At 43.4% G+C, this 19546-nt stretch overlaps 1 protein-coding gene across 5 annotated transcripts in view; it reads right to left on the bottom strand.

The window, feature by feature from the left end:
• Positions 1 to 12739: 12739 nt before the first annotated feature.
• FN1 (fibronectin 1) overlaps positions 12740 to 19546 on the bottom strand; it is a 47073-nt gene continuing 40266 nt past the window's right edge. For 4 of the 5 annotated variants that reach the window (XM_069983196.1, XM_069983198.1, XM_069983199.1 and 1 more), the window contains 7 exons: positions 17459 to 17913; positions 15851 to 15989; positions 15499 to 15666; positions 14936 to 15061; positions 14553 to 14659; positions 14241 to 14342; positions 12740 to 13522 (listed from right to left, as the gene is read on the bottom strand). In XM_069983196.1, the coding sequence (XP_069839297.1) occupies positions 13442 to 13522; positions 14241 to 14342; positions 14553 to 14659; positions 14936 to 15061; positions 15499 to 15666; positions 15851 to 15989; positions 17459 to 17913 (1178 nt within the window). In that variant the 3' untranslated portion in view covers positions 12740 to 13441. The remainder of the gene's footprint in view (positions 13523 to 14240; positions 14343 to 14552; positions 14660 to 14935; positions 15062 to 15498; positions 15667 to 15850; positions 15990 to 17458; positions 17914 to 19546) is intronic. The other variant, XM_069983197.1, reaches the window with a different exon arrangement.

Below are 19546 nucleotides of genomic sequence, written 5' to 3'. Positions count from 1 at the left end.
CATAGCCTTAGGGCTTTATCCAACTTCAGCAGCCACCACAAATCAAATGCCGAAAGTTCGGGTTCTGATGGACTCGAGCATGCTCCAGGTTCGCTCATCTCTATTACTGAACTAAGATGGGTATCGATGCCCATCAATGATGTGACTGGGCAGTTGGTAAGATATGCAGATGGTTGTAGAGAAAAGGTAACCGCTATCAGGCATAAATGTAAATCTGGGTAAAGCCAGTAGCAGGCTGTTCACTTACTGGGAGATGTGTCCGAGCGGATGTCCATCAGCATGTGGTGAGCGTCTGCGATGCCATTATATGGGCAGGTGTGTGTGTGTGTGTGTACACAACGCGTGATATGCGCACGGTGAGCATGATGGCGTCACACATATATATGAAGCTGCTTGTTCTTAGAGCTGTAAGGGTGGTGTAAAATAGACAAGTAAGGCTTGTGCCGTATTTTCTGGTGTATAAGACGACCCCCCCAACTTTCCAGTTAAAATATAGAGTTTGGATATACTTGCTGTATAAGACTGCCCCTCTTCCAATGCACACCAAATAAAAATTAATAAACATCAGACAGCAGAGGCAGAGAAGGAGGTACAGTAATACTGGTAGGCTACCAGACTGGTGAAAGAGGTGTGTTTTCATGGTCACAGCACCATTCCATACCCCCCCCCCCCCCCCCCCCGCCTGCAGCTTGTTCTGGCCTTCATATGGTTGCTGCATACGGGGGGTATGCTGCTGGTTTTTACACACCAACTGCAGATTCTCCGGTGCGGTTCCAAAGTTTTTCAGCACCCGCCCTATAAGACAACCCCTGACTGATTTTCCTGGGTTAAAAAGTAGTCTTATATGCAGGAAATTACAGTATTAGGCTTCTGTAGGTTAGGCGTGATGAGGTTGAGTCAGGTAGAGAATATGGGGTATGATGGTGGCCGCTAGTGGACAAACTAAAATATTACAGTTAGCAGGGTGGTTGTGGATGATGGTAATACAAGGCTGAGGATGAAGATGAAGCCTTGTGGTGGATGTGTCTGATGGAATGGTGCTTGGGATAGGAAGATAATCTGGAGATGGGAGATTAGGCTGAGGGAGTCAGTTTTTAGATGAAGCTTCTGAACACCAGCTGGTTCTAAAGTTTTTAAACAAAAAATCCACCTTGCCTCCTTGTGGAGTATTAGGTTGTCGATTTCAGCCCATTGATGCACGGATATCTGGTTGAAATTAAGGGTAGCTTCACACGTATCAGATCTGCAGCATATGTCACGCTGCGAGTTTGCAGAGAAATCCTCTGCAGATCTTGGTGTGAAGTTCTATAGGGTCACATACCCGCAGCGGAATATTCAGTCCGCTGCGCGGGTATGTGCCCCTGCCCGAAGCATACATTACCTGCTTTGCGCCGTGGCTGTGTGAGGCTCCCCATCAGCCAATCGGAGCACAGCAGCACTGCGGAGCCTCACACAGCCGCGGCACCGAGTTGGTAATGTATGCTGCGGGCTGGGGGTTAAAGGGGTAGGGTCACACACTCAGCAGAATGAAAATGAAAAGCTGATTTTGCTGAAAACCTGCATCGTGAAATTCGCTGCAGATCCGGTACGTGTGAAGCTACCCTTATGCAATGTTTCTCTTCACCTTCTAAGAGCCATAGTGCTTTTATTTTTCCACCTACAGGGCTGGTTGGGGTGTCAATTTTTTATTTTTGGGCCATGATCTCTAGTTTTTATTATCCTATTGGTGTAAAAGGGAATCTTCATTGCTCCTTTTTTTTTTTCTTTCTTTTTCTGATATTTTTAAAAATCAATCCCGGTGTGTGTGTTTTTTTTTTTTTTTCTTGGTTTTTTTTTTTCCCCCTTTCTCTTTGTCGTTCACCGTTCAGGAACAATGGTATATTTCAATCGGACATTTCTGCACGCTGTGACTTTTTTATTTTACATATTTTGATTTTTATAAAGGGCAAGGGGGTATTTTAAACTTATTGGAGTGGAGGGATGTTATACAAGGGTTTTTGGACACACTTTTAGTTTACAGTAAAACATGCAATCATTAGATTGCATGTACTGATCTATGCTATGCCATAGCATAGATCAGTGTTATCAGTGATCTGTGCATAGAGCCTGCCTAAGAGCAGACTCTATCGGATAGGACAGAGGTAAGTGACTTACCCCCACGCGTTGGTACGAGCGATCGGGACCCCTGCAGCATGGCTTGTCCTGTCATGACTTCCTTAAACGATCTGTGCATTGCGGCTTTTAACCTCTTTAAGGACGGAGCCAATTTTTTTGTTTTTTTTGTTTTTCCTCGTGTTTAAAAGGCCATAGCACTTGAATTTTCCCTCCTAGAGACCCACATGAGCGTTTATTTTTTGCGTCACTAATTGTACTTTGCAATGACAGACTGAATTTTTGCATAAAGTACACTGCGAAACCAGTCAAAAAATCAGTGTGGTGAAACTAAACAAAAAACGTATTTTTTATTTGGGGTGTATTTGTTTTTACGCCATTCGCCCTGGGGTAAAACTGACTTGTTATGCATGTTCCTCAAGTCGTTGCGATTACAACGATCTAAAACGTGTAACTTTTACATCGCTCCATTCCAATACTTATAACACTTTTATCCTTTGGTCTATGGGGCTGTGTGAGGTGTCATTTTTTTGTGCCATGATGTTTACTTTCTATCGGTACCTTGATTGCGCATATACAACTTTTTGATCGCTTTTTATTACATTTTTTCTGGATTTGATGCGACCAAAAATTGCGTAATTTTGCACTTTGGTATTTTTTTGCGCTTATGCCATTTACCGTGCAAGATCAGGAATGTGATTGATAGTTTGGGCGATTACGCACGCGGCGATAGCAAACGTGTTTGTTTATTTACTTTTATTTAAAACATGGGAAAAGGGGGGTGATTCAAACTTTTTATTAGGGGAGGGGGCTTTTTTATTGATAACACTTTGTTTTTTGATTTTTTTTTTTAACACTTATACTAGAAGCCCCCTGGGGAACTTCTAGTATAAGTGCATTGATCTCTCATTGAGATCTTTGCTGTATACTTATACAGCAAAGATCAATGAGATAGCACTCGTTTGCTTTCGGCTGCTGCAGCCAAAAGCATCCGAGTGCCGAGCTGGGATCGGCGCCATTTTAGCGGAGACCCCGGACGAAGTAGGATGTGTGGATCGCTCCTCCGGGACAACGTCCTGGAGAAGCGATTCACCCCACTAGACACCAGGGAAGTGCTGCATACAGTAATCGGATGCAGCTGTCAACGTTGTGTGGCCCTGCTCTGAACACCCCTTGTGGACGCATGACTTACTGGTATGTCATGTGTCCTTAAGAGGTTAAGGGGTTATAAAAGTCAGCTGAGCGATAGCAGCTGCCTGTCATTATGATGGGCTTCTGGGACACTGTGTGCGAGGCCACTCACTGCAGCGGTTCTGCACACATCTACAGCCCCTCAGTCAGGAAATTATTTATATATATATATATATAATATATATATATATATATTTATATTCCTACTGCACTGGGTATGTGCAGTAGAAACGTGTATGTATACAGATTACTGACATGTAGGGGTTAAAAAATGCACAATAGCTTGTTTTATGTTTAAAAAAGTGTGACTGACATTTCAACATAAACATGGTGGTATTTACTGCTACATCCTTTTTCTGTGGGCTACTATAAAGTTTTCTTCGACTTGAGTCAAATTGAGTCCTAGTTAGGCTACGTTCACACGTAGAAAAAGTGGTGTAATTCCTTGGCGGAATTCTTCGCCAGCCTCCCTGTCATAATGGCAATCTATGGGAGGCTTGCGCGGCTCCTTTCTCCGCGCTTAAGAATGAACATTTTTGTACTTCAGCAATGAGAGAGGAGACGCATGAGTCTTCTATAAACTGTCATTAATGACAGGCTGGGGAATCCGCCACTCTTGCTACATGTGAACATAGCCTTATTGTACTTGACAGTGACAACTGTAGATAGAATTTTATGCAGAAATTGCGGGAACTTTGTTGACATTGCTGTTGTATTGGCAATAAATTGGGTTGGACTGACGACTTATCGGGTGAGGATTTTTCTGTTATTGTTTTTTTGTGTTCCTCCTTGGTAGGGCTACAGCCACTGCTTCCAAGTGAGAATTAGGGGGTAGTAGTAGCACTGTTAGGGCGGGTAAACACTACAGAATTCTCGCGGACAATGTCCGTGGAATTCCGTCAACTGTCCGCACGCACGGGCATGCGCTTTTCCGCCAGCTCCATAGACTCCATTCATGTCACTTCTTTCAGCATATAGCGGAATACGCCGGCTCATAGAATGGTGTTTATGGGGCCGGCGGAAAGGCGCCCAGATGTGTGGGCGGACAGCTGACGGAATTCCGTGGACATTGTCCGCGAGAATTCTGTAGTGTGAACCTGCCCTAACACTGTAAAATGAAGAAAGAGTTCAGGATGTGCTAAGCAACTCAGAGGGAGGGAACATCATGGACTTTCTGCCTTGTGGGTGGAAAAGGGGCCAGCTTGTGGTAAAAGAGAAGAGGTAGTGCATTCCCCTTCCCCCCCCCCCCCCCCTTTTAAAATGTTCTGTCCTGTGCATTCTCCCTGAGTATTCTCTTTTCTGCTGCAAAAGGTGGCACATACCAAAAGAGCCAATGACAAACATGGGACTGGGCAGCATTAGTAGACATCAGTATTGTATTGAGCCAGTCAACAAATTTGCCTGTTAATGCCTAATGATGCCAGCGGTCTGGTCCCAAATCTGCAACTGTAGATTTAACAAGGCACTGAGTGTGCTTCCCAGCACTTTAGTTTCTCCATCAATGTCTCCACACTCTAAACTATGAAAGGGTTAGTGGCCATTATAAGAGTGTGTATGTGTTATATGTACATGTATGAGTGTATATGTGTTTAGGTGTGTGCATGGCCTCATCTACCATGAAACAAGTATTGTTCTCCAGGCAACAAATAAGGGCCAGGCTGCCAGTACTGTCAAGTTTAAGGTCCCCATACACCTTTTACTTTTGTCAGCTGTACCTTTCCAACGGACAGATGTCAGGGGGTTGATAGAAAAATCACTGCCTGTCCCCTTTGTTCAGGGAGAGATAAATCACGGCCCTCTGGCTTAACGCTCAGGAACACAGAAATGCTCAGCCATGCTGAACGTTCTATTGCATGGGGAGGTCGGTTATCAGGTATTGAAGATGTATGGCCACCTTTAGTTCATAGGCTGGTCTGGTGGAAGCTCGTCCATTCTGCTTGCTGCCACTTGAAGCTTTCAAAGAGGTCCTCTAGGCCATTAGGACCAGGACTTTCAGAATTTTAAAAGCAGCAATGAATGAAGATTGATAGTCGGCAGCTAGCCTGTCTGTACACTGAAGGATAAGGGAGCCTGGTGAACTTTTTCAAAAAAAAAAAAAAAAAAAAAAAAAAAAGACACGCACAGAGTGGGAGATTTATCAAACATGGTGTAAAGTGAAACTGGCTCAGTTGCCCCTAGCAACCAATCAGATTCCACCTTTCATTCCTCACAGACTCTTTGGAAGGTGGAATCTGATTGGTTGCTAGTGGCAACTAAGCCAGTTTCACTTTACTCCATGTTTGAAAAATCACCTCTATAAAGTTCAAGTAGGAGGGGGATGGATGGTTAAATTCTGTATTTATGCATACGCCTTTATATTTTATTTAAGAACTTGCCTAAACCGGTTTTAAAGCATCCCGCTGTTTTTGCTGTGACCATCTAGTGAGTAGACTAGTGATGGGTAGTTCATTAATGATAAGTTCAAAATGAAATAATCTTTAAACTGACCTAAAAGGTTAAAATAGAATTGCAGCCAGGGGGCAACAGAGTCCAGCACAGCAGCTCCAGCTCTATCACACTGCCATTTGCTTTTTAGTCCCCTATGTTGGAAAATGAAAGTAATAAATCAAAAAATCCCAGAATATCCGAATTAAAAAAGTAAAAACTATGACACTGCACTATACACAGCCCATGTGTGAGAGGGTCTGTGAGTGAATGTTCATCCAGCTCACCTGTAGTACAGCCATCTTGTTAGCCCAGAGCTCCAATCTTATTGCCATCCTCTCTCTATGCTGTATATACTACTTGCAGCTTTACTGCTCCCTCACGCATTCACCATAGTCAGTACTAGAGATGAGCGATCCTCGAGCATGCTCGAGTCGATCCGAACCCGAACTTTCGGCATTTGATTAGCGGTGGCTGAACTTGGATAAAGCCCTAAGGCTATGTGGAAAACATGGATATAGTCATTGGCGGTATCCATGTTTTCCAGACAACCTTAGAGCTTTATCCAAGTTCAGCAGCCCCTGCTAATCAAATACCGAACGTTCGGGTTCGGATTGACTCAAACCCGGTTCGCTCATCTCTAGTCAGTACTTCAAACCACAAGTGTCACTGCCGAGCACAGTCATATAAATGTGATCGCCTTGACTCCTGATTGGTTCTGGCTAGAGATGAGCAAACCTCGAGCATGCTCGTGTCCATCCAAACCCGAACGGTTCGGTATTTGATTAGCGGGGGCTGCTGAAGTTGGATAAAGCTCTAAGGTTGTCTGGAAAACATGGATACAGCCAATGACTATATCCATGTTTTCCACATAGCCTTAGGGCTTTATCCAAGTTCAGCAGCCACCGCTAATCAAATGCTGAACGATCGGGTTCTGATGGACTCGAGCATGCTCCAGGTTCGCTCATCTCTAGTTCTGGCTCATATAGCTCAGTAGTCCACTGAGAGAATCAGGAGAGCCTGTCTCAATCGCCTGGCATATAGTTCAGTAAGTCACTGATCAACTGGAACATGATTTCCCCATATTTCTAGAATGGGCCAATAATACACTTTAGTTTGTTTAATCTTGAGAAAAGAGGTTTAAGGGGAGATATGATTTACTTTAACTCCCTTAATCTTTCCTTTAAACTATGATGCTCAATTCCCCTTCTTAGTTCAGTTGCCCTCCTTTGTCAGCTCCTGGACATCCTTTCTATGAATCTGGACCCAGAACTGAACAGCAACCTCTAGATGAGGCCGCACCAAAGCTTTATAAAAGCAGTATTATATCCCTGTCCCGAGAGTCCAGGCCTGTTTAATAATAATAATTTTTAATAATAATTTTTATTTATATAGCGCCAACAGATTCCGCAGCACTTTACAATTCTGGAGGTACATACATAGACAAAAAAATCGACATTACAGAGATATACATATAATTATCCATACATGAGGAGTGAGGTCCCTGCTCGCATGCATGAGCTTACATACTATCAGGAGGGGGTGCGAGACAAAATGGCAGAGGGGCAAAGTGCATCGTTGTTCTTATGGTCCAGCCATCTTTATAAATAAGGCAGTGCGGGTAAGGGGGGGTGAACCTGTCACCAGCCAATGCCTGCATGCACAGGTCTAAGTGCTTAAATGCTTGGTGTGTGTGTGTGTGTGCGTGTATGTATGTTTCTGTGTGCGTGGTGGAGGTGTGTGTGTGTGTGTGTGTGTGTGTGTGTGTGGAGGGGGGGTTGAGGGTTGAGTCAAAATTAGGGAACCTGGTAAGCCTGTTTGAACAGATGTGTTTTGAGGGCACGTTTGAAGCTTTGTGTATTGGTGGTGAGTCTGACAGTCTTGGGTAATGCATTCCATAGAACTGGTGCAGCTCGGGTGAAGTCCTGGAGACGGGAGTGAGAGGTGCGGATCAAGGTGGATGTTAATCGTAAGTCATTAGAGGAGCGTAGGGCACGGGTAGGGCGGTAGACAGAGATGAGGGAGGAGATGTATGGAGGTGCAGCACTGTGGAGAGCCTTGTAGGTGAGCAGGAGGACTTTATATTGTATCCTGTGTTTAACAGGGAGCCAGTATAGTGACTGGCACAGGGGGGAGGCATCTGTATAGCGGCTGGACAGGGAGATGAGCCTGGCCGCTGCATTGAGAATGGACTGGAGAGAGGAGAGTTTAGAGGAAGGAAGGCCTATTAGTAAGGAATTGCAGTAGTCAAGACGGGAATGAATAAGAGCGACAATGAGAGTTTTAGCAGATTCGACAGGAAGGAAGGGACGGATTTTAGAGATGTTTTTTAGATGCAGATTACAGGAACGTGAAAGAGATTTAATGTGAGGAGTGAAGGAAAGATCTGAGTCAAACATAACCCCAAGGCAGCGGGCTTGCTGTGTAGGGGCTATGGTCGCACCACAGACAGAGATGGAGATGTCAGGTGGAGGGTGTTTAGCAGAGGGAGGGAAGACAAGAAGCTCAGTCTTAGAAAGGTTTAGTTTTAGGAATAGGGAGGACATAGCGTTAGAGACGGCAGACAGACAGTTACTGGTGTTCTGTAGAAGTGCGGGGGTGATATCACGGGAGGAGGTATATAGCTGGGTATCATCAGCATAGAGATGGTACTGAAAACCAAACTTGCTGATGATTTGTCCAATGGGTAAAGTGTAAAGTGAGAAAAGGAGAGGGCCCAGGACTGATCCCTGAGGAACCCCAACTGTAAGGGGGAGAGAAGATGACGTGGAGCCAGAAAGTGATACACTAAAGGAGCGGTCGGAGAGATAGGAGGAGAACCAGGAAAGAGCAGAGTCCTTGAGGCCGATAGAGCGGAGCGTGGAGAGGAGGAGCTGGTGGTCTACTGTGTCAAAAGCTGCAGATAGGTCCAGGAGGATGAGAAGTGAATGGTCACCTTTAGATTTGGCGGAGAGGAGATCGTTAGAGACTTTAGTAAGGGCAGTTTCTGTAGAGTGGTGAGGACGGAAACCGGACTGAAGGGGGTCAAGGAGAGAGTTGTCAGAGAGGTAGCAGGTTAGGCGGGAATAGACCAGACGTTCCAACAGTTTGGAGATAAAAGGAAGATTAGAGACAGGTCGATAGTTGGCAGCACAGGAGGGGTCTAGGGAGGTTTTTTTCAGTAAGGGAGTGATAATGGAGTGTTTGAAAGCCGAGGGGAAGATGCCAGAGGAGAGGGAGAGGTTGAAGATTTTAGTAAGGTAAGTAGTGACAACAGGAGAGAGAGACTGGACAAGGTGTGAGGGAATAGGGTCACTAGGGCAGGTGGTGGGACGAGATGAGGAGAGGAGTCTGAATACTTCCTCTTCTGTTACAGGTTCAAATACTGAGAGGGAAGAGGAGGAAATACAAGAGGGAATGGGATCAACACTTCTTTGGGACTGGGAGGTGATCTCCTGACGGATGGTATCTATCTTTTCCTTGAAGTAGGATGCTAGGTCTTCAGCACAGAGGTTAGTTACGGGTGTCTGAACTTTGGGTTTGAGGATGGAGTTGAGGGTATCAAAGAGACGTTTTGGGTTATGGGATAGAGAAGAAATGAGAGAGGTAAAGTAAGATTGTTTAGCAGAATGAAGAGCGGAGTAGTAGCTTCTAAGCACAAATTTGTAATGTAGGAGGTTTGCATCAGTTTTAGACTTCCTCCACGAACGTTCAGCACACCTAGAACACCGTCTAAGAAAACGAGTTGAAGGTGTGTGCCAAGGTTGTGGTCGTCTGCGTTTTGCTGATTGAGGTGTGAGGGGTGCCATTTTGTCAAGGGTTGTTTTGAGGGTGTCGTGATAGCACTTGGCAGCCAGATTGGGACAGGAGAGCGAAGAGATAGGAGGCAGTGATGACTGTACAGAGTCTGTAAGTTGTTGGGTGTTGATGGCACGTAAGTTTCTGTACATGACCAAGGTTGGGGTGTCAGGAGGAGAATGAGTATTAGTGATTGAAAAGGAGAGAAGATTGTGGTCCGAGAGCCCGGTAGGAGTGTTATTAAGGCGAGAAACTGGGCAAAGTCTGGAGAAGACAAGGTCCAGGGTATTCCCACCCTTGTGGGTTGGAGAGTCAGAATGCTGGGAGAGGCCAAGGGAGGAGGTTAGGGAAAGAAACTGAGAGGCCGATGGGGAAAGTGGTTTGTCAATAGGGATATTAAAATCGCCCATGATGAGGGCGGGAATGTCAGAAGATAGAAAGTAAGGAAGCCAGGTAGAAAAATGGTCAAGAAAGCGTAGTTGTGAACCAGGGGGGCGATATATGACTGCGACTCTCAGGGAAAAGGGCCGGAAGAGTCTAATGGTGTGCACCTCAAAAGAGGAGAATGAGAGGGAGGGCTCAGGGGGAATGACCTGGTAAGTGCAGTCCTGAGAGAGAAGTACACCCACTCCTCCACCATGTCTGTTATCAGGTCTAGGAGTATGGGAAAATTGAAGACCTCCATGGGTCAGAGCAGCAGGTGAGGCTGTGTCTGACTCTTGTAGCCATGTTTCTGTGAGAGCCAGCAGGTTGAGCGATTTATTGAGGAATAAGTCATGGGTTTCAGTGAGTTTGTTGCAGACAGATCTAGAATTCCATAGAGCACAGTTAATGGAGATGGGGTCTGGCATGCAGGGAATCTTAATCAGGTTAAAAGGGTTTCTGTAGGTGGCCGATGAAGAGAAGCTGTTAGTAAAGGTTGGAGGACCAGGGTTAGGAGAGATGTCTCCAGCAGTAAGCAGGAGCAGAGATAGAGATAGCAGGTGTGAGTAAGAGAGGGAGGGAGGATGTTTGGAGGGAATGGGAAGAAATGGTTTATTGTATGGGAAAAAGACAGCAGGGGGGGTTAGATCAGCAGGTAGAAGGGAAGAAGAGATAAATATACTATTGCTTGATATAGGAGTTGGGGGTTTGGAGCAGAGTTTGAGTATTAGGGAAGCAAAAGTGATAGCAAAGGTGAACATTTTTGAAGAGCAGATGAGTATATGGAATGCAGTTACCTTCAGTTCCCTTCTAGTTCAATTCTGGCTTAATTCATCTAGACACTTTGACTGATCAGCACTTAGAGTGATCAGCAATGACCATGGTCAGGAATGACCAGAGCAGTTCACTATATAGTTAGATAACTAGCTGAGAAGTACTACCAGGTGTGAAACATGGGGTGGGTGGGGAAGAGATGGAAGAGGGCAGGGGTAACTGATAGAGAGAAGATTGTAAACAAACAATTTGGGTTCACTGCTTAGAAAAGAGGGCAATAAAAGTCAATGCTGAGAAGAGTAGAGCCAGATATCATACCATGAAATTTAAACAATGCAATGGATAATGGGGGTAGGAGTTGATAGTTGGAGCCAATTCATACCATGAAATTTAAACAATGCAATGGATAATGGGGCCTGTTTTAATACATGACAATATCCTGCTGGCCTTAAAGGATATGGGTGTTCACAGACTACAGAACAGCACACATTGACAGTGTCACAGTTATCTACCAGTGATTGTTCTGTAATAATATTTTATTTATATAGCGCCAGATTCCACAGCACATTACAATTCTGTAGTCTATTATCTACGAGTGCACCCACATCCTTCTCTACCAGCAACTCTCCCAGCGTAACCCCCCTCCCCTCAGACATTGTAGGTAGATATGAGCAAATTTACAGTAATAATGAAGCGAAGCGCTTAATCACCTCTGCAATCCACTCAAAAGGCCTGCTGCCTTTTAACTCACTGCAGCTCCTTCCCGGGTGCTGGGAAAATCTGAATCTATTGAACCTTATTTGCCAAGTAGATGCCCGAACAAGTCAGCTTCAACATATGCACATCTTCCATAGTACTTTACTATAAAAAGGATGTGGGTAGGGTAACCCACTAAGCATGTGGTGTAAGATAGTGATGAACTAACGGACATGGAGAGAAGGAGCTGCTGCACATCACACCTATGGCTGACATTAATGCCTCTCGGCTAGATTTAAAAACCAACGCCAGGATGTTGGTATGTAATTTGATCAAACCATATTGCCTCATGCACCACGTGCAGGTCCCCTGGTTCACATTAGAGATGATCCAACAGCGGAAAATCTTAGGTAATAGGCTGTATCCTGGAATTCTGGGTGGTACCTGGGCTTTCTCTGCCTTCCCCACAGACCGAGAAGGCATCAGGAATCTAATGCGGAAGGTTCGAGTTCGATAGAACCTAAAGATTTTCCGCTGTTCAATCATCCCTAGTCCCTACACTAGCTCCACACTTTCGGTCAGCGATTGCCAACCCCGCAAAGCGAGCACAAGCAGGGAAGGGAGGCCATAGAATGGCCCTGCAACCCCAATGTCACAGGACCAAACCCCAATTGCCCCCACCAAACCCAGCAGGCGCCACCGGTGGAGAAAGTGGCCACCAAGCAACACAAAAGTACGTTTAATTATTTTTTTAGTTATTATGGAGACCATGGCACTTCCTGTTTTCTGTGTTAGTCTGTTTTTTTCAAACAGCGCAAGTCAGAAAATCTGCCCTCAGGAGACTGGACCTGGATTTCTGGTAAGTTCAGCTTTGTTTTACAGCATAACAAAAAAAACGAATGTATATGTCAAGCTAGCTTCATTTCTCATCTACTGTGGATTTAGAAAGTTATAACGAGAGGTACACTTGTTCCATTCTTTCGTTCTTGGGGGAAAAAAAAAAGGTGGTGTCAGCTGCAGCCTGGACCCTCAAGTTGGATGGGCTATGCCTGGCTTCTTAGGTAAACCATTATCCCAGATTCAGGCAGGGACTTGTGTATTTTTGCATCTGTAATGTGGGTACATGTAGAGTTGTGCCCAATTTGCACAAGGCTCCCAGGTGAACCGATTTGACTGTCACTTTGCCAACCAGGTTTTACCCCACATGCTGGGCAGTGTGCCTTTGTAAATTCAGAGTCTAGTTATAATATAGATGATAAAATATCACTATGGCCAAAAACCACTTCAAGGTGCAGAATCAAATCAAAGTGACACTACAGAGTGCAGAAGAAAAAACAAAAACTAGTTTTTAAGATCTTTTTATTAAAAGAAGAGTCATCTTTCCACAGTAGTAAAAGCTTTGGCACATACAGTATAAAAAAAAATAAAAAAATCACCAACCATAATTACATCAGTTTCATTTGCCATCACTTTCTAGTTTTCAGAATTACTTTCCATAGTTAAGTAAGAGATGCAGCAGACATTGATAAATAACACTGAAGGAAGGTCAGGTATTAGTAAGGATTGTGCGGAGAAAGGAATTAAAATTGTGCATATGGTAAAAGAAATCAGTGTCAGAAGCAGCCAGTTGGCGCTGCATTGGTAATATTAAAAAAAGCAGAATTGGTCCCTTTGGCTTGCAGCCATCTTTTCCCAATGACATCAACCCACCCTGTAGCCTAGTTAACACAAGCAATACACTGCAGGGTCATATGGGCCAAAAAAGGCCCTCTTTCACACTGTATTATTCCTAAAAGGATCAAAATGACAACACTGCCCAATATTAAAAATAGCCATTTCCCTTTTGTTTCCCAGATCAATGTAAGCAAAATAAAAACAAAATTACAATCATTGAATACTGAATGGCATGGAAGAACTTCAGATGACTTTTGAAGAATTTATGTAATCTGCCAGTCAGAGGAGGCGTCCATGACCCCCTCACACCACCCCAATTTGCTGCTCCACAAGGTCAGCTAGAATGCACTTATTGCTCTTGTAACAAGACTTAGTTCTTGGTCTGTTCAGAATGTTGTGTATCTGCTTGAAGGCCCAGTGGAAGGAAACACTCAATAGGACATTTCACATTCTGCAAAATAAAAAGGAATAGATTATAAGAAAACTCAATGGCACTCTGTTATAAGTCAAACTGATCAAGTGACACAGCCAGGAGATGGCACGCTCCAGTGCAGTTTCTCCTGGCTCTATTTTCAGATTAGTAAGTGTTCAGACCCGGACCGATCACAAAACTTTTGACATGTCAAAAGTTTTGAAGTGACACTTTAAGCAAAACACCTCCGCTTGATCTCATATAGAGCTTGGAAAGGTGCATATGTACACAGTTATTATATGGTTACATACTGGTCATCTGTACAATACCCAGCAAGCACTGTGCATGTGTACAGTTGTACTGTACTAAGGAGAAAGAAGCTGCATCTCTCCATGCTTGAAGTCCAATCAGGCAGAAGAATATACTTGGAGGAACAGAGGGCAGAAAAGCTCCTATACCTGTCTTGAAAGGCATCTGAGAAGAGGGGGCAGATTCATGTTGCAAGCAAAGGCTGCAATGTCCAATATCCATCACCAGTCACTGCAACATCGGGCAGCTATTGAATGTTGTCTGCAACATTCACCTGCCCCCCCCCCCCCCCCCCCCTCATCTAAGAAGATACCTGTTCTTCCTCTCTCTGGTCCTTTTGGAAGGTAAGATTTTTTTTCTGCTCTCCGCATAACCTTTAGGTTTCACCATAATTAATAAAGGATTGATATGTAGGCAAACTTGATATCTACATATTACCAATACTTACATAGTTCTGCTGATATCTTTGTGTGTACTGGGACACAGTGTGTCCTGTGGTGTCAGGGGAAACTGCGGCACCTGGTCTCCTGCAGTTATCACAGCGCCATCCCTGTAAAAACAAGCAGGATTGGTAAAAATAGAAAACATTCTGGAGTTCTGCTGTGAGAACACAATGCATAGTTATGGAAAGTCTGGAAAAAATACGTATTCCTAAATTTAGTGATGACAGCATCAATAGTTTATACAGGCCTATATCTGATCATGCATGTAGATTAAGAACAGGCAGTGTATACAAACAATTCAAAAGTGAAGTACTAACCTGTTGTCCTCCATAGCATGTGCATGAACAGATGGCTCCCAGGTATTCCTTTTGCCACTGCTCCCCAACATTATACATCTTCCCATCATCATAGCAGGTGGCTTCATCTGTAAAGATGCAAACACACATTTTAGTAAATATGATCTATAGAATACTATGATACAAACATGTCATCCTTGACAACTTTAGTTCTGCAGCCAAGATACTTTCTCCAAGCTATTAGGGGCTCAAAAAGAGAACCCAAATCTAGTACATCCACATGCTTTAGTGGGACATATGCAAAGGGGTTTACAAAAGCATACTATCCCCTTATCTCACATTATACTGCTGTAATAAGTATGGTTCTTATATATGCACAGCAGAACTAGATGAACTATACTTACGGGGCTCGCACTTGAACTCTCCCTTTCCATTTCCAAGACAAGTGCAGCTCATCATCTGTCCGTTTTCTCCTCGGCGGTCCCATTTCTCACCAATCCTGTGGTTGATTCCATTGTCATGGCACCATTCTGAGAATCATAAGATACCGTGTAAGAACAAAGGGATATTCTTGCAATAATGTCCAGTTAAAGGTTTTTTTTTCCTACCTCAAAGATTTGTAGCATATCCATAAGACAGCCCATGAAATATTACTTGGGTGGTCAATGTGGTCTTAAGACTCTCCATATATTGTGAGGGTGTGTAGAAGTAGGAAATAAACGTTTGATGGGACCGGATACCCAAAAGACCTAAGGCACTTTGTGCTCCCCAAAACACGCTGACCATTGTATATATAGAGTTCTGTATTTCGTATGTCACACTTGATATGTGTGATATGGTGATCGGGTGGTTTATATTTTAGATGGTTCTGCAGATTAAACCCCAGAACAGCTTAATGCTAAGCGATATAGTGAGGGATAAGAGCCACAGATCATGAGTGGGGTCATAAACACTGTATTCTACTCACTTGAAGAGTCACATCTGAAGTGTCCACTTCCATAACCCAGACACTTGCACCAAAGCTTAAATCCAGACTCAGACATCCGTTCCCACTCCTGTCCGACTGCGTAATGTGTTCCAGTAAATGTATCATAGCAGGTATCCTCTACAGGTTGCAGAGCACCATCAGGGATATCTGTCACAACAATGCATTAAATAGAGATTACTCAACTGACATTTGGATCATATAATCTTGTAATTTAAATCACAAAAAGATATATAATACATATAATAATATATAATACAATTATAGAAGTTATAGAAGTAATCACTTACTAAATGATATATGTAAAGCAAAAAATAGCATTACATTCCCTTACCAGTATTACTGACAGTCACCATTTCCTCCAAGACTTTGTGGCGATCTAATCCTTTAAGTGCCTCCACGATGATATTGTAAGTGACTCCACGGGTAAGACCATTTAGTCTGGCACTGGTGGATGTTCCAGGTACTCTAAACTGTAGAAAGATGGTCAGAAACACATTAGGGGATAGGTTAATATTTTTTTGGATTTTCTTTGCTCACGCATCGGACTTGTGTCACAGTAACTCCACTTACTTTACCATGGCTGTAATGCAAATTATTTTTTTTTTAAAGTGATTTTGGAAGATCGCAGCAAAACATGCAATTTTACTGACACAAAATAACTATTTACTCCATGAAAAAAAGTCAGTTGAACATGCACATGCACATATTACACTCTTAGCTGTAAAGTTTACTCCTTTCAGTTCAAACAGTTATACGTTGCCTAGGTTCCTGAGCGCTGCACCAGTGAGATGGTCAGGACCTTCGGAGGTGGTAAGTATACTTTATTCCCTTTCCCTGAGATTACACACATCTCCAGGGCTTGGATTGTCAAAGGAGACTTGTGTAACCTCAGTGGAACACAGCAAAGCGGAGCTGATTCAGCTCAGCTATACTGCATCCCAGCACCGCTCCGAACCAGAAAGTTAGCAGGGATGCAGCAGTACTGAATTGTATATTCATCAGATGGCACAACCCTATAAAATACTTCTATTCCCCATGAAATAATTGAGAAACATCTTTCCCTGTAGCTGTGATGTGCCTTTCCACTCTTATTCTTATTAGAAATGTTTGACTATATAGCCAACTGGGTGTTACCAGTTGAGGGCAGGTCCCCACACAACCTGGCACAGTCAGCTCTGATTGGATAAATCAGATAGTGGAGGGAGCAGCAGCTAGTTACACACAGGTGGTGCATTAAGTCCTATTCCTAGGAAGAACAGAGGAACGGTACAACACAACACAGGACTGTAAGAACACATTCTTCAGAATTGTTATTTCATGGGGCATATGTGCATTGAAACATTTTTTTTTTAAAGCACGCATGATTGGCTTTGTAAAAGGGAATCTGTCACTAGGTTTATTACGCCTTAAATGAGGGCAGCATAAATGAGTGAAAGAAATGAACAGATTGTTGTATTACTTACATCGTTCTATTCAGCCATTCTCCTAATATGCAGGAGAATAGAATTCTTGCCACACCCCTTCCCCTGCCCTCCAGCTGCTGGTTGACAGTTGACTGCCTATACACAGCGTGGTGAGATAACTGCCAACCAGTAGCTGGTGGGAGGAGTTTTCTGCTTCTCATGAATATTGAGGACTACTGGGCTCACGCACATAATGGAGAGGACTACTTATTGTCCATGTTATTCAGGAGGATCTCTCTGTATCAGCTGCACAGAACAGTGTAAGTGATACATCATTCTGTTCAGCTTTTCAGTCATTAGTTTATGCTACCCTGAGATAGGACAGCACAAGCCTGACAGTCTCTTTAAGAGGCTAAAACCCTGATCCAAGCAGTCACTTAAACACACTTTATTTAAGGTACTTTTATTAGCCCCCCAAAAAAATATTTGCAGTGCATCTCTTAAGTCTGTTGTATTGTATATTTCGAAGACTTTACCTCAGTAGGAGCTTCATCTTGATCCACAGGATTACAGGAAATTACATATTCAGTGGTCTCCAGCAGAGGTCTCCAAGAAATTGTGGTTTGTGATGCCACCTCCTGTACTCCAGTATCATTGATGTGAGGTCCAAAGCCATGAGGATAAGGCCCATCGAAATCTCCTCTGATGGGGTATCTTTCAAATACTTCTGGGTACTTCTCTGGTGTAAACTGCCCTGGTCTTACTGGGGTAGCAGTGGTGGGCGCAACAGGACTTCTGAAGCCATGTTCCTCAATGACCTTTCCTTCGCTGGTAGGATTGGATGGTCCTACAGAGCCTGGAAGTTGGATACCATTACCATTGTCAAATGTTGTCTGTGCAACAAAAGTCTTTTTCTCTGCTTCGGAGGGTACGTCGAGGATTTCAGGGCCTTGGCCCGGGTGAGGGAGGGTAACCAGTACAGGGAGCTCGTCTGGCCAAAAGAAAGCATTAGGAGCAATAAAAGCAAAGCATTAGTTTAAGCAAGCGGCAGCAATGATTTGTTGTACGGCTGCAACTAGCAGACATGGTACTGAGAAAATTTTAATTTTGTGCTGTAAAGATGACACCTTAAATCCACCTGGGATATTACGTATACAGCTGAAACATTCATTCTCATACTGCCAAAGATACAAGCTTTGTGGTCACTGGAAGAGTATTTCAGCTTTATACATGATCACCCATTCTAAAACGAATCACGATGATTTACAGATTGCAAGAGAGATTTGCTCATTCCAAGGCCTCATTCACACTCATACTGAAATACATGGCTAAATAGAGTCATATAATACAGAACCTGTGTCAATATTTAGCCCTATGTTTATGTCTCTATTGTCTTTGAGTATCCCTTATGCTGCTAATATACAGATTCCATCGTCTATAGAAGGACTATGGCACGTGCCAATAGTGCCACAAAATAAAACTGGATTTTGGGATCTACTGCATATGGCTGGGGTACAAAGTGTGAATGAAGCCTTGAACTATATTCATTTACTTATTCTGACCAACTAATATTTAAATTAATTGAGGCAAAGTATATGTCAAATCTGTTGCAATTTAAGCATACATATAAATTAAAATATAGAACGTATTCTGTTTTAAGTGACGATTAAAAACTAGTTGTAACCAAACTCTTCATTGTAGAATCAATTTATGGATTTAAATGTGTCACACATCACACAAAAAAGGTCAAGTTGGTTTCTGTGCCTTTGGGGAAAGGAAATTTTGTCGAACATCTCATTCCTGTGAATAGGATCGGATCAGTGGGGATCAAACTGCTAAAACTCTAAACCATTAGAACACGGAAGAAGTTGTTGGTCCCTTGTCCCATGTGAGTGAAGAAGCGGAGGAGCATGTGTGCTGCAACTTCATTCACTTACTATAGAACGGCTGAAGAATGCAGAGTGCATATTTTTACTTGGGAACAAGAGACCCTTGTGCTTGCGATAGTTAGGGATACCAGTGATCTGACAGTTATCACAAATAAATAGATTGGTGACAAGATACTATCTTGAATATCCCAAGATTACACCCTTTGAAATGACTTTCCTGTGAGGCCATAAATATCAAATCGGTGGAGTTTAGGTCTTTTGACATCCGCACCAGTCCGCTGTTTGAAAAGGCTGTAGATGGACCTGTGTCCAGCTTTGACCTATTGAAATAAGCTGAACTGGACTGTAATACCAGGGACAGCTATGTTCATGGTCAAGTGTACTAGAAGTTAGACCCCCACAAAATCCATTAATTTTTAACTCTTGGAACGTCAGTGTAAGGTAACATTCCAAAATAATCCAAATATAGTACCATGCAGAAGCGATAGTTTCCTTTTTGTCCTCTTTCAATTGTAAGTAAAGATCAGTTGCAATCAATTTAGTCAGAATCACCCGACAGATTATGCATTAAAGCTATCAGCGCAACAGGCAAAACTAAAACTATGCAATGCATAGCTGCAAAAAAAGTAATCAGCATGAAAACTGCCAACTGCAATGCACTTTATGGCTGTATTCCCACGTTCCGTGTTCAGTCACGAGGTATGCCTGTAACGGAGTCTCCCCCGCCCTGACAGC

The sequence above is a fragment of the Dendropsophus ebraccatus genome, chromosome 9 (assembly GCF_027789765.1).
Source record: "Dendropsophus ebraccatus isolate aDenEbr1 chromosome 9, aDenEbr1.pat, whole genome shotgun sequence".
In the NCBI taxonomy this organism is placed as follows: Eukaryota; Metazoa; Chordata; class Amphibia; order Anura; family Hylidae; genus Dendropsophus; species Dendropsophus ebraccatus.
Note: the sequence above shows the minus strand (reverse complement) of the source record. Positions and strands in the feature narration are given on the sequence as shown.